The sequence below is a fragment of the Argopecten irradians genome, chromosome 3 (assembly GCF_041381155.1).
Source record: "Argopecten irradians isolate NY chromosome 3, Ai_NY, whole genome shotgun sequence".
Lineage (NCBI taxonomy): Eukaryota > Metazoa > Mollusca > Bivalvia > Pectinida > Pectinidae > Argopecten > Argopecten irradians.
In genome coordinates, this window is record NC_091136.1 from 21,096,873 (window position 1) to 21,121,182 (window position 24,310).

The 24,310-nt window shown below is 36.1% G+C and overlaps 1 protein-coding gene across 1 annotated transcript; it reads right to left on the reverse strand.

The window, feature by feature from the left end:
• Positions 1 to 2,978: 2,978 nt before the first annotated feature.
• LOC138317825 (mucin-2-like) lies at positions 2,979 to 23,863 on the reverse strand. Its single transcript, XM_069259741.1, has 16 exons — positions 23,752 to 23,863; positions 19,020 to 19,136; positions 15,849 to 16,472; positions 14,859 to 14,981; positions 13,897 to 14,204; positions 13,065 to 13,188; positions 12,537 to 12,857; positions 11,556 to 11,666; positions 10,302 to 10,427; positions 9,222 to 9,416; positions 7,705 to 7,854; positions 6,801 to 7,223; positions 6,069 to 6,203; positions 4,264 to 5,265; positions 3,707 to 3,898; positions 2,979 to 3,321 (listed from the first exon to the last, which is right to left on the reverse strand). The coding sequence occupies exons 1-16, from the start codon at positions 23,816 to 23,818 to the stop codon at positions 3,107 to 3,109; spliced, it is 4,233 nt and encodes a 1,410-aa protein (XP_069115842.1). The 5' UTR covers positions 23,819 to 23,863; the 3' UTR covers positions 2,979 to 3,106.
• Positions 23,864 to 24,310: the final 447 nt, after the last annotated feature.

Genomic DNA, 24,310 nt, shown 5'->3' on the forward strand with positions numbered 1-24,310 from the left:
AAGTCAAAAATGTAATAGAGCTCTACATTTAATTGTAGTCGGTGACTTTACAAAACGGACAGCCGTCTCTGATGCCATATCATGAGACATTGATCATCGCCATCATCTTGACAGAGGAGAACGTTACTAGATTTGGCTCACGGTCTTCCATTTACTCCGACAAGGATAGATAGTTTTGGAACATTTTGTTTACCGAAAATGCCAAACGATTGGTTTTCATAAATGTAGGACCACAATCTGTCATCCACAATGTGATGGTATGGTTGAGCGTTTTAATGGAGCGATCAAGGAAATGAGAACCAGAGTGACTTTGAGACACCTATCAATGGCATACTGTCCACGAAACTACTGATTTTACGTCGGACTTCCTCACTCCTCATGGTAGGGGCTGGCCATGCTAATATATGGCCACGCTAAAAGTGATTGGAGGAAGATCTGATGGGATACGAATGGGTGCTGCTGTATTTAGTGACTTCTGTCTGTTTTCATTTTCCACAGAACAAACTCGACTGCTTCAACTTCAGCCATGCTTATTACTTAGCTCGTTCGGTTCACCATGAGATTGCATTAACATTACAAACAAGCACAAGTATCGATAAGTAACAGAGTAAACATCAACACTGTAATTAGGTCAAACTAACCGATAAATCAAATACCAAATACTGCAGGTGCAGAGTAATGGGTGTAAGACACACCAACAACTTTGGAGCAGACATATAAATATGTACGTATATTACACCAGAAGCAGTCCCACGATATCCGGCATCCTCGATATTTCAAAGACTGATCTCACTGTCGTTTTGTCAATCAATGGCATATTTCATACAAAAAGGAATCGCAGGTCTGCAGAAACTTCCAAGTTTGAAGACAGCGACGCTAAACTCCAAAGCCATATTGTTCGCACACAGAGCCTTTAGGTTTCCTATTAAATATTCAATGGGTTGATGTAAGGACACTGATAGTCACCCCTGGGATGTCGAAGATGGGTACCCGATTGAGCAAATATCTAATATCGGATGGGAAAGGGATCTCGGTAAAACATATAGAAAAGAAACCAGGGACATTGCTGGGATACCCGGTAAAACTGGCAAGTTGTTTGCTTCTAGATATTGAGCTCAGACTGTGTCCCGAAAGCGAGTCGACGTCGCCATATAGACCGTCATCGTCCGAGGAAGGTGCAGAACTTAACATCACCTGGGAAGAGGTGGTATTCTTCAATCAGCACAACAGCTAAGTAATAGGAACGACGCAGATGCGACACCTAGCTCCTGTTGCCGTGACTGAGGGCGGAGCTCTACATTGGCGTGAACCAAAGGTGTCTCTCCTGACTGTTATAGTCAATACTCAACTTCTATCCCCATTGGAAAGAGTCTACGTCAGTTAAACCACAAGTTCCACACCAATATATAGGGCAGCGATGGCGATTCCATGTTGGGAAGAAGATTCAACATCAAGAGGAATGCATTTTACGTGTCACTTCTGCCGACGTTGGCATTTAGTGTTGCATATTCGTGAAACAACACATATGGGAGAAGATAGCAAGACGGGACCGGACGGATAACAAGCTCTTCCCACGTTGTTGACTGGGAAGAGTATATGCCAAACATAGAAAGGGGAAATTGCGGTGCGTGCCATACTGTTGCCTGTCATGAGACCGGGATAAGTAAGGACTAATATGGACATATACGTGAGTAAAGGATAGTTGCTTATTTTATGTACGTTGGACGGGACGTCCACAAATAAAAATAACTATGGATATTCACGTTTTATGTATCTAGCCAATTCTTCGATTTCAGTATTAACTAATATCCCCGTCAACTGTCATCAATACGTGTCGATAATATTGTAAAGTCTTAAATCCAATGATGCAAAATACCTTTTATACTACGAGAGTGTTGATGGCACACTACAGTTGGAAATATCATTAGCTCTATCAGATAAAACAAAAATATTTTTAAGTGTCGAAACCAACAAAAATACTGAGATGAACAAAATTACAAAACTACAATGATCACGGTCTCTTATAATGAATACTCGTTTAAACAGAAATAACCCAAAGATGAAATCTTATTTAGTCCTAACTTTTGACATATTTCCAGAATTGTTTTTATATCGAAGCTAATTTTTCTGGTACAATGTCGTTTACGCATTTTATATTTCTCTCTTCAGAATGATGTTTGCTTGAAATATCGATACTTATTCCATATCCTTGTTTTCTTTTCTCTTGACCAAACTAGATGGATTTCTGTTGTTTATTGCCAATTTCAGAGGCCCAAGATGACATACCACATTCGTACCACCTCCGGCGGTAGATCAGAGTCAATAAGAGATTACGTATGTATTATCACTTCAGTAGAGTTCCTTTTCCGTAAATTGTGGGGCATTTGCACTTCTCATGCAATGATTGTTTCGGTACTTTTTACATTGCTTTTACAAGCTGCCAAGTACATTTAAATTACTAGCTAGGTTCATTTAAGGACGGTTGCCTCTGTATGCAATGTGTTGCGCGTGTTTAATGGCTGTACGTTTTGGGAGGCTGCAGTATATTCGTGTTGTGTCTGTATATTTGGGCAGGCTACGGTATATTCGTTTTGTGTCTCTCTGTAATAGTGGGAGTCTTACCCTTGGTATAATACTATGAAGCCGGCGACATAATACCCCAGCCGGTCTCATTATAATGACAACAAACCAGTCGTCCCACCTTCTTTATGTTCAGCTTCTTTGTAATGTATTGTGACATTACCTTTCTCTTTTTACTATCTTTTCTACTTTTACCATCATTGTAAATGTGTATGCTTCTCATATGTTCGACATCTTACATGGAAACCACCTTTAATTTAAAGTATGTGTAGATCAAAGTTGGAGAAAAGTGTAATAGATCGAAAAATGCTTTATATTTGGATATTTTTATATTTATAATACTCATACAATACAGAATTACACATAATGTAATTATAAAATAACACAAAATTCACAAGTCGTTTTTGAAATTACTTTACTAACATATTACACAAAAATTCTCATTTATTCAAATTTTTTACTCTCATAAGCGCGCTATATTTTCAGGATTGGATACTCGACATCACCAAAGCTGACGGCTAGTATCCTAGGGTTTGTTGTCTTCACACACAGCCTTATAGTACATACTGTCCGAGGCAGCCTTCCAGTGATCAGGTGGAGTGTTGTAGGCGTACGTCCCCCCGTCTGACCCTTCCCAGTGAGTTCCTGACGTCACGGGCGTGTGGTCATCACCGTCCACCCACACCCACTGACCGTTCACTTTCTCTAGACCAAGCCAGAACTGGTCAGCATGTCCTGCAGCTAAGGCAACAAGAAAATTATGTTATGGAGGCATAATACAAAATAATTTAATGTACTCCCGTGATAAAAATATACATGTATTCAAATTAATTCTTATAATTCAATCTACTATAGATAATCTCTTCAAAATTACAAATTTGTTTTGGGACTCTTTTTCCATGAAATAATTACGCAAATTATATCAACCAACCTCAAGCGATGTTACAAATGGCGACGTCAATGTTTTCTTTATACGCTATATGTAATAAAGCAGTAAGCAAAAGCAAATGTTTGTTTAAGCAAAAATTGGAATATCACTGAAATACAAACAACGATCACTAATATAAAGTTAACTGCATAAATCATTGCATCCTTGCTGAGTATGGTGAACTATGAAAGTGTATACCTAGTAATTTCTTATTGAGGAAGAGTTCCTCCTCCTCCGTCTCTATGTGAACCAGATGTAGATTGACACTGCCACACCTAGCCTTGGCGGCCGATACTTTCTCTCCCTGTGTGAAGTAGTAGTAACATACTCTATGGACGGGGTCTGCTATCGCTGTCGCTGCGTCCGCCATCTTGTTACAGGACAATGTGGCTTCAGTATAGAAGGTAAAATTATTATACACAATCAAATACAAACGTTAACGCAAGTATGGAATTTACAAAACTACATGAACAGTGAGCAGTACGTATTGTAAGGTCAGATAGATGTTACAAGAACCCACCACAAGAAATATTTTACCACCATCTCAACACATTGAATATCGGAAACTGGAGATTTTCTTACCTAATTTATTTAAAAAAAAAATCAAAGCATAAATATTTATCCTCATTACTCATTATACACAATATGAAACAAACGTATTGTACACTAATGAAGCCTTATTTTAAACCGACATTCATACATAGAACACAATATTTAAATAAATTGAAATGTGTATATCATTAAAATGGTCTTACGCGGCACTGCAGTTGAAACACTTCCGGGTGTAGCACTATTTCCAGCTGTCGCAGTACTTCCGGGTGTATTTCCATCTGTAGAAGTAATTCCGGCTGTCACAACACTTCCGATGGTTGGCTGTCCGTCTGTCACTACACTCGGATGGGCAGATGGTGCTTGAAGATGACATGCATTACAAGTCTGCCGACAATTAATGGCCACGGCATGGGAATGACACTGACTTTTAATTACAGTACAGAATTGTGGTGTTAGCGCATCGGCACAATAGCTAACGGTTGACGGGACTATTGTCGAAGAATATACAGGGAGATCGCTGGTTATCTGTGTTTTGACGGACACTTTTGAAGGTTGAGTGCTATATGGTTTGGTAGGAAGACTGCCTGGGGTAGAAGATACAGGTTGATCACTGGTCACTAGTGTAGGAACATTAACTCCGATAGAATTGGCATTTGATGAAAATTGAGGTTGAGTGCTAAATGCGTTGGTAGAAACGCTCCCTCCATTAGAATATACACTTGTAGAATACACAGGTGGAGTACTGGGTGTTTGCCCTGAAGGGACATTTTGTCTTTTTATGTTTTCCTGTGCGTCAACACTTGCCTCTTGATCTGATACTGCCGTTGTATTTGAGGAACAAATATTACATGTTTTTTGGCAGTGTTGTGCAATAATTGGGTTGTCACATAATGATACCAACGGCATACAGCTATCTCCGTCATCATCTTGACACACGGACGCTGTTACTGATGATATCGGAGAAGATGATGTTGTTGGGATGTTACCAACTTCTGAACTCACAGATACCAATTTGTTTGATGTAACAGTGATTTGCCCTTGGTCTGGACCAGAAGTTATGCTGGGTGTTGCTGTTGCAGCGCCATCTGGTGTACACAATCCACACGTCAGCTTACACTTGAGGGCGACACTGTAGCTGTCACACTGATTGGCAAATACACAAAAATCAGCCGACATCTCGTCACAGCATGTGCCACTACAAGGTGCTAAAGATACAACGATAGATTGTGTCATTCCCAAATGTCTTACATTTAACGCTGAAAAAGCTTTCATGATTATTGAAATGTGCTTGAAGCTCTTAATTTCGCTTTAAATCAAACAATGCTATTAGTATAAGAGGAATTAAAATGATCTCTCTCATATTTACAATAGGGTAGGCTATGCTGTAATATGACGTCAGTAACCTTTGACTTTCGTTCATGCTAGTTTCGTCAAGACGTTTTGCGTGGTTTCTAAGCTATGACAAGGACCAGTAACAAACTACATATCCGCGCTAAAGAATGCATAATGAAACCCCACTTAACGGCCATTTAAATTTTACATTAACCCGAATAAACATGTATATTGCTTCTACTATCTGTGTATCAGTAGTTCGGAAACTACCATATTTTACTGTAATATAAAATTTCGTTTTCAAATTCATATTGAACGGCAATTTTCTATTGAATGTTACCATTTGAACACTTTCATCGTGCAGAATTTTTTCTTTATTGTGCAAAGCCCGTTGCTAATGTGCTGCGAGACACAAACACGACACTCATCCACACAGCCACAAAGCTAACTATTGGACCATATGACTGAAATGCCTATAATTGTCTGTCTTAATGTGGCGTTGCATGGAAAGACTTAAACAATTGATGACTTTGAAACATTGAGGCCTGGTACCGACTAATAATACAATTTTACCCAAACAGCAAAGAATAGGAATTTTTTGTTTTACCTGTGAACCTTTCAGAACGGTAGAGATATCAACAATGGCGGAAAAATCCTGAACAATCTTAATACTTACCACTCGATGGTGCAAATGTAAGTCCGTTGGTAGTTACCACTGAGCCACCGGAACTGGTTGTGATGCCCCCAGATGGCGTTACTGTAGCGTGTGGTACTGTTCCTGGGCTGTATGTAAATGGTTTTTGCGTTGTAACTATCAACATAGAATACAGATGACACAAATATATTCTCTGTTACGTACATTTAAGCATTAAACTGCGCCAAGATGCTAACCAACTGGTTGCACTTAAATGCCTTAATAACAAATAACATTTTGACAATTAAATTTCGAGAGTTTCTACATCCGCAATTCATTATCGTTAATGATGGAACAGTCATTTCAACAGTCATCTCCCATGATCGCTACCACCACAATTGTGTCGTCACAATGATAATGACGTCAAGATAGGCACGTGGCAGCTCATCCACTGGTGAACGCCAACTGCTTTTGGTAAAGTTACATATTGGTGTTGCAGAGAAATTGTAAATATATAAGTAAATTGTGATGAAATATACGAAACTCTGTATTCGATTTATGAAAAGTTTTGGTGCATTCGATCCTCGACTGACCGTGAGTAGTTTGAATCCAGATCATATCGTCTGTGATTTCGATATTATTCATAAAAGTTATTTAATATTTTCTTGATCATATTTCATAATTCATAATAATTATATATTAATATCTTAAACACTAAGCATATGTTTTGATGTCGACAGACGCTAATTAAATTACTTTACTAATGAACATTACCGACTGGTATGTCTTTGTCACAGTAACCGCACTTCTTTCTACATTTCAGGATAATATCAGGATTATAACACTGGGTTTGAAGATAGTCACAGATCTCATCATTAAATTCGTCAATACAGTCTTGTGTATTTGGGGACGCTGTTGTGGAGTTTGCTTGACGTTTGGTCGTCGACTGTGTCATAGTTATTTGTCCTTGAGGTGTATTAAGGGACGCTGTTGTGGAGTTTGCTTGACGTTTTTTCTTCGACTGTGTCATAGTTATTTGTCTATTAGAAGTTGTAACTTCCGGTTTTGTTGCGTCATCTGGTGTACACTGTCCACACGTCAGCTTACACTTGAGGGCGACACTGTAGCTGTCACACTGATTGGTGAAAACACAAAACTCGGCCGACATCTCATCACAGCATGTGCCACTACAGGGTGCTATTGACACAAAGAGAAAACAATCACAATCACAAGTTTCGGAGGAGGAATATTTTCGAATTAACAAATATAGACATTTGTTTTATTGCCATTTCCTAATAACCTATTTTGACTCTATGTCTGAGGAAAAAATATACAAGGATTTATGATAACTATAAGTTTCATTACGGCAATCACCCAGATACTAGCTTGCATTTCACATAACAGATAAGGCACTTCACATCTTATTTTGGTTTTCAAAATACTGTGGAAATCATTTCAAATTCACGATCATACACGTTTTCTTTTTCGATACTGCTTTTTTTGTATATATATCTCGTTATGTGTCACTTCAGAGTAACACGGCAGTTATCTGTATCTCCAGCCAGAACCAACGTCACCTGATAATGACCATTCCTTTGTTTTACTTTTGTTTTCTTAGTCTTTAGAAGACATGGTACATGTATACTGTTGTATACAGACGAATAAGCAAACGGTATACCACTTGAGGGTGCAAATGTAAGACCGTTGGTAGTTACTAATGGGCCAATAGAACTGCCGGATGTTGTGACACCTGTGACGCCCCCTGGTGGCGTTACCGTAGCATGTGGCACAGTTCCTGGACTGTATGTAAACGGTTTGGTTGTCGATGCTGTAAAATAGGGAAACATATTTTCTCAGATAATTTAACTCATTTAACTTTTTGTCCTAATATCTGCAATGTATGCAGAAAGTTTCATCCCGGTAGAAAGTCGATATATAAAATATAATAATTGAAAATCATTGAAATGTAATGTCGAGAAAGATATGCACTGCAACCTATACATGTACAAGTTAACGTGTAACGTATATGTGCCTAACACTTTCTCCAGAATACGGCATCAATTTTAAGAACAAAAGTAAAGAATTGGGAACGAAAAATAAAATGAAGTCCTTTTGTATATGAGTTGGGTAATAATAGCGGAGACTAGTGTCATGTTATTTCGACGCACAGTGCAGATGGCACTATCAACAACACATAAGTTGACAGAAACTTGGCTTGTCATTTATCAACATGAAGTAAGCCTAAAGTACAATATATAGAGAATATTTTATAGTAACTATTTAACAAGGGAAATCCAATAATAATCAATTAACATTTATTTTAGAACTGCTGGTTACATAGTATTTGTATTCAGATCCATGTTGACGTTAGTGTATGCAAATCAGTTTTGCCAAAGATCTATCTCTAGAACCTACTTCACGGTCGCCATTTACAAATAATATCAAAGCAAACACATTTAAATATCTTTCGGATATGATTTAAGAATCCGTTATTTGACGCGAGGTCAAGTCAAAACGAAAATAGAAATGGGTGTCTGGATGGAAAACATATGTTGTGAAATTCGATAGTCCCATTTTCATGAATTATTCATAAAGCCGATCTAGCCAGCTGATTGTTTCCATTGACAAGGACATCAGGGAATGAGACCAACTGTTTTAGTCTGTCATTCTTCTGTCGTCTGTTTGGCAAAATGACAGAAACACAACATCTGCACATGGCCAGCTTTCACAGAATGTTAATTTTTGTTTTATAAAAAGGAATGTTTCGTTTCCATTTATAAACCTCGTTCGTTGATATTTTGATCATGGAATTATTTATTATTAAATTTTTAATAAGATTCTACTAGAATAGATAGAAATCTTGAATTTAATAAACCATCTGTTGAAATAAAAGAAAGTGCGTTTTTTTATGAACAAACGATGGAAACAGCTTAATTTAATAGTAATTAATGCATAATTATTATATAACTTGGTAAGCAATTTTTGCAATTCTTTTCATTAAGAAACTTGGATAGAGTAATTTATGCATATTCATTATGAATATTGGTACGCAATTTAAGCATTTTTATTGTGAAAAGTGGTAAGGAGTTTATGCATATTCATTATGAAAATTGGTAAGCAATTTATGCGTATTCATTATGAAAATTGGTAAGCAATTTATGCGTATTTATTAATTCACTTAATATGTATAGATACCGATAGGAATATCCTTGTCACAATATCCACATTTCTTTCTGCATTTCTGGATGATATCTGGGTTATAACATTGCGGTGTAAGGTAGTCACAAATTTCATCATTAAATTCATCATGACAGTCTTCTGTCGAAGTCTGCCTTTTACCACCAGACACCCGTCGGTTCAGCAAGGATACTATGGCTTCCGACCTCCTGCCTGGAATGAACATAGATAAATATGAAAAGGGAATCATACAGCAGTTACTTGTTTTTCCTAAAAAATATTTACTTTATGTATTGTCTTGAGACATTCTAACATATTGTGTTTTTCGTGTTTTTCTTTCGCGTCAGAAATGATTTTATCAAGGAAGGGATCCTTGTGATAAGAATTCATGGTTTAATCACATGGAAAATAAACGTAACATTATTAGGAACTTACATTTGCACAATCCTGTGTAATAATTGTTTTAAAGGCAAGCTACGATATAGACTAGTTTACCCACAAAACAATACAACTCGTAACCACCACATAATGAACCCCTGAATTCATATTAAAAGCCCACTACTTTTCCGGAGCAAAATTTAATTAATAACTAAAGAAGATATATATCGATGCCGTAAGATGAGGTTGCAACACCAAACATATGCAAGATTTCCTGTGTAATATACGATAACAGTGGATATTCATTTCGTTGTTGTTTTTCCGTTTGACGCAGTGATAATCAACTACCGCGCGGTATTTAGGACGACGGAGAAACATAAAAAGATTCTCTTTGTAAAAATTTACATTCAATTTATTCTAATTATACTGTTCAGAAGGTGATGATAAGTGTGTTAGTAACTGCAAGTTAATAAATTTATCATAACTATAAAATTATTGATCTCGTTTTGCATTCTTATTTTAAAATTAAAAGCCGTTTCGTTAAGGTAGTGCGCCTTTAAAGATGTTAAACTTCCGAGTGAAAGAAAACATTTTGCAATAGAACGGATTCTTGTCTGATAATTATGGATATCCATCTTTCTAGGAAAGTTATTCTTATTAGTTATTCGATGACATCAACCGAAAAGACATAGTTATATAGACATGTGTTTTGATTATCACCCGCTTGTGAACATCCTTTCTCATCCGACCCGTCCGAACAGTCCTCGACAGAGTCACACTTCCACGTGTTTGGTATACAGGAGCCGGACTGACATTGGAACTGCTTGTCACTGCACGAGTAGGTGTCTACAGAGATAAAAAAAAAACCAATGTTAACAGCAGAGACATTGATGCTTCTCACATCACATGTAAGTGTCTAAAGAGGGAAAACAAAATAATGTATCAGAATAGACCCTGACGCTACTCGCAACAAACGTAGGTGTCTACAGAGAAAATCACGTAACTGTAATAGATAGATTCTACCTACTCAATAGATACGTCAGGTGTCTAAAGAGGAAAACACAGAGAACTGAAATAGCAGAGAATCTACCTACTCAGTAGACACGTCAGGTGTATAAAGAGGAAACACATAACTGTAACAGCTTGACATAGAACCTGATCTCTATGACTAGTATCTAGACTGAATGGCAAAATTATCAATTTTATGGTTAATTATGCCATATAAAAAAATATGCAAGATGTCATAAAAAAAAACCAAATAGTGTTTAGAACAATTTGTTTATGCCCCGAAAAAGGGAGGAAGTGTTATTTTTTCGAACAAGATCAATTTTCAATTTGGTATTGATTAATCGATTTGGAATTTTATGTGTGCCGACCTATCAACATATCAATAATTAGTTTTGTACTTGTTTGGTGAATTCTTGTTTTTGCAGACTGTGGTATATTCGTGACGTTTTTGTGATAACGGAAACTCACTCTGTATCACTACACATTGTTACGTGGTGCTACCAATAAGGGGGAAACGAAACGAAAAACAAACAACCAAATTGAATCTGTAAACTTGTTTATTCAACGTTTTCTATATTTCGCAATAACAACAACACTTACCTATATATCTCACTCATAATGACATCTCCATTTAAGCTGATATTTTCTGTCTTTCAACTTTGTTGGACTCTTGGAAAGGTAAATTTTGTTACAAATATAATATGTCACACTTTGTTGGATGGAAAGGTGTTTTGTTAATATAAAATGACCAGGTGAAGTATGTACCTCGATATTTCAGCAGAATGCGAGAGTAGGTATTAATTCAACGGTTTATCACATTTTTTTTATATCTGAGGTGATTAGCAACACAAATATACCGCCGTCTCCAAAACCTCATTCAGCCATCACAAACATTCGTCATGGGTACTGGGTTAAGTGTTAACATTACGTGTGGGAGTAATGAAATGTAATGTTGTGACATCATACCACAGTCTGTCTCGTCACTGCCGTCGGAACAGTCATGGTCACCATCACAGTGGAAGGTAGAAGGTAAACAATGGCCATTACCACATAAAAACCCTGGACACGTCACTGGCTCTACAACAGAAAATATGCACAGGGTTTTCTTGAAATGTTTTGATTATATTTTCCATTACTTTTGCATAAGTCTTTTAAATACTGTTAATAAAATCTGTTTCACAAATGTAAAAGTAGGGAACAAAAAAAGGGGAAAGGTTTTTTTCTGATTTTTTTTCTTTTTCTTTTTGTGTGGTTTGCATCCAATATATTTTCAGCAAGATGAAAACATTAACACAAGATTTTCATAAAAAAATAACTGGTTTTGAGATATTGAAATGGATACAATACAGGCTAGGGATATTTTCCACCAAATTAATCATGTCATTGGAACTGATTATATTAAGTGTTGATGTTTTTATTGATTTTACGTATTTGGAGGTAATTATTGATTTCTCTGTTTCCTATGTCTTTTATTATTCAGTTCCATAGAAAATGTATTATTCACACGCTGGACCTAAACCCTACCATCATCCGGATGTAGACCAGAATAGGAAACATCTATAATCTTACTGCTGCTAGGAATCTACTTCGTGTCACAATATATAATAAAATAACACTCATATTTTATAAAGAGGAAGACAATTTTATAGGATCAGACTTTTATAAATTAGAAAATTATTTCCATTTGTTATCAAGTCTCTAGATCACCAAAGCTTAAATATAATTTTGTTAAACATCTAAAAGGTTTTAGATTCTCCAAATACGAAAACACAAATACACTATATTTTCATCATAAAATAGCTTTAATGAATCATGTATATCTGATCTGAATGTGAGTTGTAATCAATATGTCTCTGATATGCATTATGTATATTTTTGTTTTACGTATAATGTCCGTATTGGCTATGTCAGCGGTATTCTACTGCAGGAGACTACCGATATATTTACCGTTTGTGCTTTGAGGACTTAATACACCTGGTGACGTTATTCCACCCGATGACGTCACTCCATCTGTTGACTTCATCCCACACAATCCACAACTTTTGCGACACATCATTAGAGCAGACTCTGTATTATTACAAATGTCTATCGATGTCTTAAGTTCCTCACATGTGGAATTCAAATCACGACACCCACTTTGTGACGTCATTGTAACAATAGATGGTGACGTGGTTACTGTTGTTGGGGTAGTAACTTCTGTAGTGCGACTTGATATTGGCGTTTTCGTTGTTGTAACGTCTATCAAAGGTTGTATTGTTTTGATGTTTGCTGAAATAATATTGTCTGACGTCACAATAAAGTATTTATAGATATGTTTACTGACAATCTTATTTCTGTACACCAAGCACATGTGGTGAATTATTACAGTGATACCTATGGTAAAGTCAGTATTATTATATAACGTAGAATTCTCAACGTCAATCGCTGAATAATCACCAAGGTTATATGCGTATTAATAAGCAACTTATTACTTACATGTGCATGATTCTTCATCCGTTCCGTCCGTACAATCTTCTACCGTGTCACATCGCCATAACGTAGGTATACATGCCCCTGTTCCACACTGAAACTCGTTCTGCCCACAACTATGATTGATGATCTGATGAAAACAAAACAAATCATGTTGCATTGCAAATCGACAGTATGTCCTGTTAACTTGGCAGACCTATCTTTTTTACGTAAAACCCATGGCTGGAATATGTCGTTTTCTAAACTAATCTCCACCACTTCATAGTACCATCGATTATTTAATTAATTATCACGCCACATACATCAATAGCATTGGAGAATTCTTAAAAACGTTTAAACTTTCTCTCAAACCCAATAAAAAGGTGATTCCATCTCTACCTAACGCAAGGCAACATTGTACAACAGTGAATGGTAATATAATTGTGCACATACCTATCTAGTAGATAGGGTTACTTTAAAGCGAAAGATTTTGGCTACATGGAGAAAAATACTATAAAGGTATATCTAATTTAAACGCTCGACACTATTGATAGGGCATGGAGAAGCATACATAAGTGAAGCAATGTTGGAGGGAATTCAGGATGGCATATACAAGGGACACAAAATAATCATATCACAGTCTCCTAAAGACATATATCAACTGCACACATCATATCATATCCAGGGAAAGCCTGTCTTATCAGAATCAATGATGTAAATGTTGATTCACGGAGATAAACTTTCGCAAATTTAATTGGATTGCAAAATTCGGGAACGTAAATAGCACGAAAAAGAAAGTCAGTTTACAGCATCCTATTAACCATATTAGGCTATCTGTAATAATAACATACTTACCTACCGGGTTCATTGTTTGGGTCGATGGCGTCATCACTTGTGTAGTCATATCTCCACATAATCTGCACGTTTTTCGACAGAACTTGTAAGCCGTCTCTGCATCGTTACATACGTCGAGTGAATCACATATCGTGTTATTGTCAATGCAATCAGGTGAATGAGTTGCATTTGTTACTGACGTCATCACTGTCGACATGGCTGTCGTCATTGATGACGTCATTGTTGACCTGTCTGGGCCTGACGATATAACGGTAGTTGCTGCTGGAGTGGGCGTCATCTTGATCAAGGGCTGTATTGTGTGGGGCAAATTTTCTGCAACAAGGATATAATACTTTAATTATTTATCTTGAAGACAAATGTTTTGTATGAATGTTGGTTGATCTGATAACCTATTATTTTTAATCATATGAATATGAATTTTGAAAATAATTAATAGGAAATTTAAATAACATGGCATGCGCAAAAACTAGTTCCAAATTGCAAAATATTTATCATTTTGATTATTTTATATAAACATTGTATGCAGTTATTCACTTTCGGATATTACATGCCTTCTTCTTTAAGGTTCAGCATTACGAAAGTAAGACAATTGTCCGTTGTCAGTATAATGTGACCAGGTGGGCTGATCAGACTCCAAATATTACAAGGGAAAATCAGGAACTCACCACGGTCTCCCTAACCACGCACACATCATTTGACAAATAACATACAATGGAGACTGTAATTAAATCACATTAGCTCCACAAAGGCTGCTAAGCAAATTTGACAAAATAATCCATCTCTTCGTTCGAACTGTACTTATACTAAACGTTCTTCATATTGATTTCTAAAATAAGTAAGACTTTTCTTCAAACCGTTGATATGGACGTTCGTATATTACAGGAGATGTGAAACATTGTGAAGAAAATTCTCTGTAATTTCCTTAATTATAGACACTTATAATGTCACATTATGGATGGTATGTACCGTCACACTGCCTCTCGTCAGAACCATCGTGGCAATCCTCGACCGAGTCACACCTCCACTGTGCAGGAATACAAGCACCAGAAGTGCATAGGAACCCGTGTGAAGCACAAGACTGGTTTTGGTCTGACAACAACAGTAAATATATACATCGTTTAACCCTAAGGAATCTATTTATTGTTTTCTGCAAGACATGTACTTGTGCTAGATTAAGTTTTTCCCTGTCCATTCTAAATAAAACTGCTATGGGAAGCGGTTAATGAACATCTTAAAATAATTTTTGTTTTAATAAACAATAACGCATTTAATAAGAGGTTTCTTATTTATATTTTATATTGTCGATTAATAACCTTAGTTATTATCTAAAAACACTAAATCTTATCAACAAACCAACCAACGGTTTTACACGTAACGGTATCGAATACATTAACTGAAACGCAAGCTAGGATTTTACACAAAAACATTTTTATTTCTTTTTAATAATCTCTCTTAATTGTATCTTTAAACATCCATAGCTAGCCCACTGACGTCCGTGAGAATAAGTAGCACTCTCTGCTAACTTGTTGTTTTATTGCAGTAATGGCGATTTATTGACTCAAGCAGCCATGTTTGTTTCTCGCACCCAACGGCAGCCTTACCATCCTACTAGTGAGCACAAAACCCCACCAAGATAAACTTTGATTGAAATCTGACTGTTTTTAATGGAGACCACTTTAGGGACTACGGTTGCCATTTTGCAATTCCAGTTTTCTTTAAAACTGTAAACATGATGTTCCGTGTCCTTTAAAACCCTATATACTTTTGTCTTTTTGTTTAAGTTTGACTTCTTTAATTAGAGTCATGGATTTCTGAAAAAAAATTACTATTACAAGGCTACTACGCTTTTTTACGTAACAGTATCGAATACATCAACCGAATTTCAGTTGTATACCGTATGAGATGCATTTATTTAAGAAATCAGTTTTTACTATTCTGATATGATATAATACGTACCCGTTGTTGTCGATTTTGTAGACGTCGAAGGTACAACTGGTTGAGTGAAGACATCGCCACACAAACCACACGTTTTTCTACATAATTTATAAGCAGATTCGGTCGCTCTGCAGATTTCTATTGTGAACTTCAGTGTTTTACAGGTGTTGTCAACGTCTACACATGTGGTAGATGACGTCAAAGTACTCTGTGATGACGTTTTCGGCTTTGTTGGTTCAGGGGCTTCTGTTGGTTCTGTGGTTGCGCTGTTCCGACAGCCACATGATCGCTGACAGTTTTTACTCACTTCCGGCGATGTACACTTCTGTGTTCGAACAAGGTATTTACACGTGTCTCCCAATGCATCGGTGCACAGAGTAGATGACGTCGTTAGCAAAGATGATGTCACCATTTTCTGGGTTGTTGATTTTATTTCTGGTTCTGAAAACGACGTTTCGGTTACAGATGTCATTAACATTGATGAATTGGTAAACACCTGTGGTGTCATCATCGTCAGGTTTGAAGGTGCCAGTGATGTCATGGACTGCATGGTTGTGGCGGATTCTGAAGTCGTTGGTGGCGATGGACGGTTTGATGTCATTTTCCCGGGTGTCAAACTGTTGTTAGTAGTGGGGTTTGCATAGCCTGCACCGATACGGAACAAGTGGAATTGAGAAGAATTGCTGTGTACAGGATGCTATAGTAGAATTTAATTTATGGTTTGTTTTCTTTTTCTTTTTATTTATTTTTTTGTATCTTTGTCTTTTCGTTACTAAAACAGGCATGTTTCCGAAATGCTACTTCGAGTTATCAGTTTAAAGGTTTGTACTGCACAAAAAATCAACAGCGTTATTTAAGCATTGAACGTATATGTTGATGTTCATGTTGAATTTGCACTGTTAAGTTGGCATTCATATTGGCTATGAATATCAACTGAAAGACGTTCAACGCTTATATTTACATTTGGTTACAATTTTATGATGAAATTCCATGGAATTTTGTATCTATAATGAATGAAACAGCCATTTAAACAGCCGTCTTCCGTGATCGCTTGAACGACAATTGTGACGTCACAATGATAATGACGTCATAATAAGAGCTTGAAGTTCATCGTCTATATGACTGCGTTTGCTAAGGTTACATAGTAGGACTGCATTGAAAATGTCAACATATAAAAATGTATGATTTCTTCTTATCGAATGCTTGTCAGAAAACCACCACCAACCACCACTCTCCCTCCAACCTTACTTATAACTATAATAAATACAACGTGCTGGTTCAAGTCTTGCTACAACATATTTTTGGTTGATTTGGTTGTAATCATTGTGACCCAGACCACGATAATCTAATGATACCATTGCGTTCTGTATTGAAACAGTCAACAGTAGTTAACGTGCCAATTCCAAAATAATATGCATTGTAGCAAAACCACCTATATAAATCATTTTTAGCCAAATTTAAACATAGCATTATCCTCTACTATGCTAATGCCGCCATCTCCAAAATCCAGACTGCTCTGAAACTATGACTATCATAGTCCCCAAGACATCGTGCAAGTTTTCAATTTTGATCACTTTAAGCGGCCGTCGGTGGTGTAGTAGTCATCTTTGATTAATTTCTGAGGGAAAACAACCCACTATTTTGCACACCTACATAGAGTCACACCTTCAGCTATAACCAAGTGCAATTCAAAAATAGGTATTTTTTGTCTAGGAAACCCAATTATGGACGGCCAGATTGACTGTTAGACATGGTGAATGAGAAGCTTTAAAATATCATAATAAGGCATAGTAATTACAAACACATTGATGCATTAAAATCACAAGCTTAGCTTATAGAATTATTTTATCGTTTATATATTAGGTTGCGGATAGATATAGATAGAGGCATAATTCCAGCTTTATATACAAACATAGCATCGCAAACACTAATGGAGACGTGTATTACTTGTGTATTCAGCAATCCTGTTGTTTACATGTGTATCCGGATATCCTCTTGTTTATTTGAGTATGGGATAATCCTGATTCATGTTGCTGAATAATTTATTGGATGTTAGCCAACAATTGACGTAAACCTTTAGAGATATTGGTATATAAGTCAATAATTTGAATACAAAATATGCCAAATGTTCAAAAAAAAATCAGTGCTCTTGTTAAATTGAAATATAGTAAAACATTCATTCAAATTTCCGTTTTGTCATTTCCGTGGTTTTTCGATAATATATTCAGCGTATTGACTTAAGAGAGCATGATAAGCAGTCGAGGAAGGGGGCAGACATATACACGTTACCTTATTTTTTAAGAAAAGAAAGAAAATAATAAAAAAAATTACTGATACCTTTGAAATGTGGTTCTTGTCTGGTGACTTCATTTATAAGGAGTAAACATAGTAAAATGGTATATACGAACTATGTGAAAATAATAAAATCACAGTTTGAAAGAAATTCTTTAGGTATATCATGAAAGACAAAAAAATTGATACATACATTTCAGGTTGACATTTTTGCTTAAGATGAATGCTACCAGCTTTATCGTTTGATTTTGTTTCTTGTTTACTATTCTACCTTTGTTACAAATGCTTTGGATTATTGATTACTACGGATTTAGACATCAGTACTATGTTGCGCAGCAGGTGCTGTTTGTAAAAGGCGACTAAATGTGGATTATTTTTGTTTCTATTAGACATTACGCTTGTGCCTTTAGATGAGCATTCAACACAGCAAAAACGGAATAAGGCAACTGGAGTGTCAATCATCAGCATAATGCCAGGTGTATCAAGATATGTCAGTGAGCTTAGAATTACCAAACGTTTCACCGCTAAAATGAGACTCGACACACGGCAGTCTTCCAAAACAACCACACAATCACCTCACGCATAACATGCCAGAAATCCTTATATATATTTTTTGTTTTTCAAAAACATCATTTATAAACCAACTAACCATTCAGAATAAATCAAATATTCATGTTCTAATTGAATATATTTGCATTGTAATTGCTTTTAGTTTCTGTATGTTATGTTTTTATCGAAATGCATGACGTCGAAAGAATAACAATCCATAAGTCGAATCCATCCACAGGAGTGTGAATGCGTGAGAACACATTTTCAACAAAACGAGTAATAACTGAAATAGTGACACAAGGTCAATCTGAACTAATCTGTAATTATTGTTATTTTTATCGATATACCCACCACTACAGTCGAGTTCGTCTGATCCATCGTCACAGTCTCTCTCGCCGTCACACACCCACTGACGAGCTATACATATCCCCGAGTCTCTACAAACAGCATCGCCATCAGGGCACGGCACTGCAATGGTACAACTACTACATTACACATAGTAGGAAGATATACATAGTATGAAATATCTGTTGATGTTATGAATAGTTCCTAAAAAGGATTTCAGTATTAAATACTTGTTGATACAAACTCTGAAGAAACATCCGGAATCAATTTTAAACACAAGGATAAAATATCCAAAAGATTTCATGTGAACTGGAAGTGCTTAGATATGTATCTAAAGAAGCTCTAAACAAAGGTATCTGTCATTACCCTTGGAAACAAAAAAATACAATTGTCATTTTAAACTAATTGCTTCCATCTCAAGAACTTTTCTGCACAATGACAATCGATTTGCCAGATACTGACCGTAGATAGACAGGTTTTTAGAGGTAATTTTCTTCACCTCCTTAAACTCTTTAGGGTTATTTCGTTGTATGACATAGGACGTAAAACACACTCACAAACAATAACATGAACATTTGCTTACGTTTAACTGCATTTCTATGTCGAAACGTAGGTTAAGCTTTATCATTACAACATGATGCAAAAATTTGATTTATCTTGTAACAGTATCTTAACATCCATTGCTAGCCCACTGTCGTCCGGGAGAATTAGTGCCGTTCTCAGCTAACTTGACATTTTACTGCAGTAATGGTTATGTAGTTATTGACTCGAGCAACCATCTTTGTTTCTCGAACCCAACGGGAACCTAGCCATCCTACTAGTGAGCACAAAATCGTTGATGACCACTCTAGGGACTGCTAAAACATGATTAATTAAAACCCTGTATACCATTGTCTTTGTTTATTAAGTTATACTTCTTTAATAAGGGAATCATGGTTTTCTGAAAATCCTATTACGAGGCGTCTGTATACAGGGCCCTAAGATTGACGTCATAATCATATTGCCAAACACTCATTAATAGAAATTTATGGATTTGTGAATCAGGGATTGTCATGGATATGAACTCTACACTAATAACTTGGAATATCGACCTCTTGGTCACCACACAAGTATCAGTTCGCCAACCGTTTGAAAACGATGATGTAAACACATGATTTATAATGCTAATTCCGTGGAATTAATTGTAATTGTTTCACGTCTTAAAGCTTTGCAGAATCACAGAAACCAAACAATGTCATTGATACGACTCGACTCCGACTGAAATATAAAAGAAATGAAAGGCAACCTGAAACTTATACGGGAAAGCCCGGAAGTATTAGAAAACAAGGTTCCAAGTGATTTGATAACAATTAATGTATAAGATAGATTTACCATCGCAATAGTGTGCTATATATTTCCGTTAGGATTGTATAATTTAATTCATAGCGCCAGATCGCAGGGGTCAACTTCCTCCGTCGCTGACACGGTAGAATTTGCTGTTATGTGGTGAGTGTTGACAGTCGACTGTTAGGATAGTGCCCTTGCTGAGAACACTCCCTATTTACAGCTGTGTAAGTGATAAAGTACCCTTTCTATAAAACATAATGGATTGGAGTAGTAAATATCCCTCACCTTCAATGGTTCGACTTCATATTTTTTTCATATCAACGTTAACATCGTCATTTTTAATCATTTGAAGACATATAATAATTAATTAGACAAGCAATTAAGTACACCATCTGCAATCAGAAATGATTTATCTATTCCCATATATAGAAAACATTGTATGGCAGTTTTAAAAATCCATCAAGCACAGTATCAAAATAACGCAACCTTTCGGTGACGTCAAGATAGATTTACGTTCAATCTTCCGCCATAATTTACAGCGCCCACCTCTTCTGAGCTGTCACTCTCCAAATTCAGACCCTTGCGTGTAATAAACAAGAGAATTTGTCGTGGAAGATTACATCCATTCTTCTCAATTTAGCATAATTTAACCAACAATTAAATCCATTTTGATAAAGGCAATGATAGCTACCTAACGGTAGCTAGGCGCCTAGATCTTTTTGGGATCAAATTTTTGTTTCGTTTCTTTTTTTTTATAAAGTAGTCGAATATCTATGAAAATATTACTATTTTATTAATAGTAGCATTATAAAAAGGTTACATATTTTCATTTTGCTGACTAAAGTAAATAAAATGTTATTCCGTTTTGACAACATGATTGATTTGTATTATCCTTTATATGATCAAGGTCCAGCAATGTTCTAAATCCATTCTTACCAATATCAATAATAAAGAACATATTGTGGTTTGATCTTCTTTTATGTTAAAGTCTCTAGAGACTATATATGGTAAGTGGACACATCTGTTCTACACTCAAGTTATCTGGTACTCGTAAGGATCATGGTATGATGATAAATAGTTTACTGAGCGCTTCATGCCTCCACACAGATCACTTGACTAAATGTAAAACAAATCTACTGGGCAATGTAAGCACGCACTGACCTGTTCTGTCGATGTTGTATTAAGTACTCAATCAGACCAATTAGTTACAAAGAATAGTCAGCTTGGCCTAGTTTTGGTGCCTTTCAGTAGGTTTAACTTTATTTCCACATAGCGGAAAGCATTATACCTGCGGCAAATTACCATCATTGAAAAAGTGCTCAAATTTCACATTGTTATAGGCTGTTTCTTTATGATGAGATCATGTTGTTTGACCGTCGATGTTCATCACTCAACGTTTCCTTGATAATTCGCTTGCTAGAATAATCTGACAAATGCCGGCTCTACTCTTATACCGGCAAACATTAAATGCGAGGGCGTGTGGTTGCCATTAGACATTAAACCATCTATTTTCAAAATTATTTGTTGAAAAATGACAAAGGAATCACTCATAAAACGTTTAAATCCTTTAAATTATTACAACATTTTCGTCAAAATCCAGGCTAAATAGTACGCTGCATCTCCTTCCGTCACAAATTTTCTGTTACTCCTCAGTCTGTTAATTCAATTCTGAGACTAGTTATTAGTTAATGTCTTCATTTCATTGTAAGGGTACACATTAGCTGTTGCTAACGATGCATGTGATGTATAGTCTTTAGCGAATGATTACAACATAGGGGAGAAAAATACCCCAATGTTTGCCAACACTTGTTGTCCTCAAAACATGCTAGAAAATATTACCTCTATTTTACTGAGGTTCCTTAAATGGTAAGTCTTACGTTTTTAATCACAGAAATGTTTGTCATGTTCTTGCAAAAAAGAAATGTAATCTAATTATCGTTACAACGTCTCACAAAATAGGATCGCATTTTTGGTCTAACTGAGTCGCACAAAAATAGCCAGAGATCATTTATTCCATAATTAGAACTATTTTGAAAAAAAATGTAGCAAATGTTGTTCTAGAGGACATAATAAACTATAAATAAATGCGAACACGTTATTTTTTCTTGATACTTAATTTCTCTACTTGTCCAATATTAACACATGTTCACCATTTTTATAGAAATATACCATTTTGAAATGTTGAACCCTTTACGTGAAAGTATCACAAAGAAGCCCATATATACTGCTTGTCATTCAAATCAGACAATTGTAACATTTTAATCCTTTAGTGGTCACGGCGGCCATCTTAAACTTTTGAGAAAAACTCCAAACCACTTTTGCACATTTAAATACGTTTCGCTTTTGCCATGTACTGTTTCAAAACAATTGCTGAAATGTATGGAAACCAATTATTGACTGACAGACGGACTGCCACGCTGATTACCGCAGACATCCGGACTCTAATCACTTGTTTCTGAAACACTAACGAACTGTGTTTTCCTTAATGTGGAGCACAGATGTAACGTTAACTGTACTTTTCTCGGTTATCCAACGCCTTCATGTCGTCTTAATGGTGGTAATGAGCTAGAAAAACCTCACAAATCTGGAGAGTGATGTCGCCACGTACATAATCCATTCCCTTTTTTGGTGTGGTACTGCCAAACTGAGCACGTAAAGACGTTAATATCTCAAGACCCAACATTTCTGAACAAACTATTTTGAGATTTCGAAAATTATTATATTAATATGAGTTATGCATGAAAGAAGTATCGATTACTTTTTAAAATATTTCTTCGTATTTCAGTACGGTGATTTTACTGCACAACAAATGTTATCAGCTCTCAAATTTTCTTCATTCAATCCATCCGATTGCTGTATCTACTACACTTAAAGACCGTTTAAAATACTGACATATGTAAATATATTGATATTTCTAACTGGATGTCATATTTTTCTACTCTGCAACTAATGCTGCGCATGGTGTCTGTGACTTGCCAGGGCTTGGATCCTGGTTCATGATCTTCGAATCTTGCCATTGTTATATTCATTTTTAAGTCTTTTATATTCATACTGATCGATAATATACATTAGATCATAATACATGTCAAGTTCAAATCTCGGTTGTATCTTTGAACTGATGTTACATTAAAAAAGTAATACCAGTATTAAAAGAAAAGCCACAGTTATTGATCACCTAGTGATCTCTACTCAGAAACTCTAATTACGAGCCATGTCATTCACGTTAGTCAGCAGATTAACTAAATGAGCTAGACAATGATATACAGCCAGCGAACCTCACACGATCTTTATGTGTTCAAGGAGGATATAATGTTGAAAAAGGGGACATAAAGTGATCAAATGAAATAGCGCAATGTTTTATCTACATGCATAGCTGGTAACAAAATTAATGGAGAGTGTGAATTGTACGTACCTGTCCTGCAATGATGGACAACAAGAAGTAGATTTAAGAGGAACCATGGAGATACTATGGTCGCCATGCTGTCTCTGTCCGGCGCCTTATCTAAAGTTGACAGCTCCTTATCTTACACTTTGGGTGTCTATTGGTGTCACTAAGTACCATGGACATCAATGAAGTAGGTCAACATTTTTACATAAATGCATGATAACAAGGACAAAACTTAACTATGATGTCGGTCAACACGTCTTGCATAAAGGTCTTTAAAATGTACTTTTCGAATTGAGGGTTTTTGTGTGTTGGAGCTTTTGGTATCTAATGCACAATGATGTTCTGACATTCTAAGCTTTATTCCAATTTCAATGGAAAGTAACTACATTGCGGTTTAAGTGACACACGGTTATCAATGTCTGATTATATATCACGGATTGCTTGTATTTTTATTTTCAAACAGGCGATTTGAGAAGAGTGTGAACGAAGATTAATTATGAGATTTTTCATGTTCGAAATCACGGCTTTAATGGGGAATGTTCTGTGTCGTAAGAAAATTGGAAGGCATGCACTTGTCCTCCCA

What these genes read in the sequence shown, in the direction of transcription:
- LOC138317825 (XM_069259741.1), bottom strand. Translation starts at nt 23,818, where the DNA reads ATGGCGACCATAGTATCTCCATGGTTCCTCTTAAATCTACTTCTTGTT. An exon ending in TGTCCATCATTGCAGGACAG is followed by an intron (nt 19,137 to 23,751) that starts GTACGTACAATT and finishes GTACCATTGCAG; the next exon opens with TGCCGTGCCCTGATGGCGAT. An exon ending in GGATGAAGAATCATGCACAT is followed by an intron (nt 12,858 to 13,064) that starts GTAAGTAATAAG and finishes ATATTATTTCAG; the next exon opens with CAAACATCAAAACAATACAA.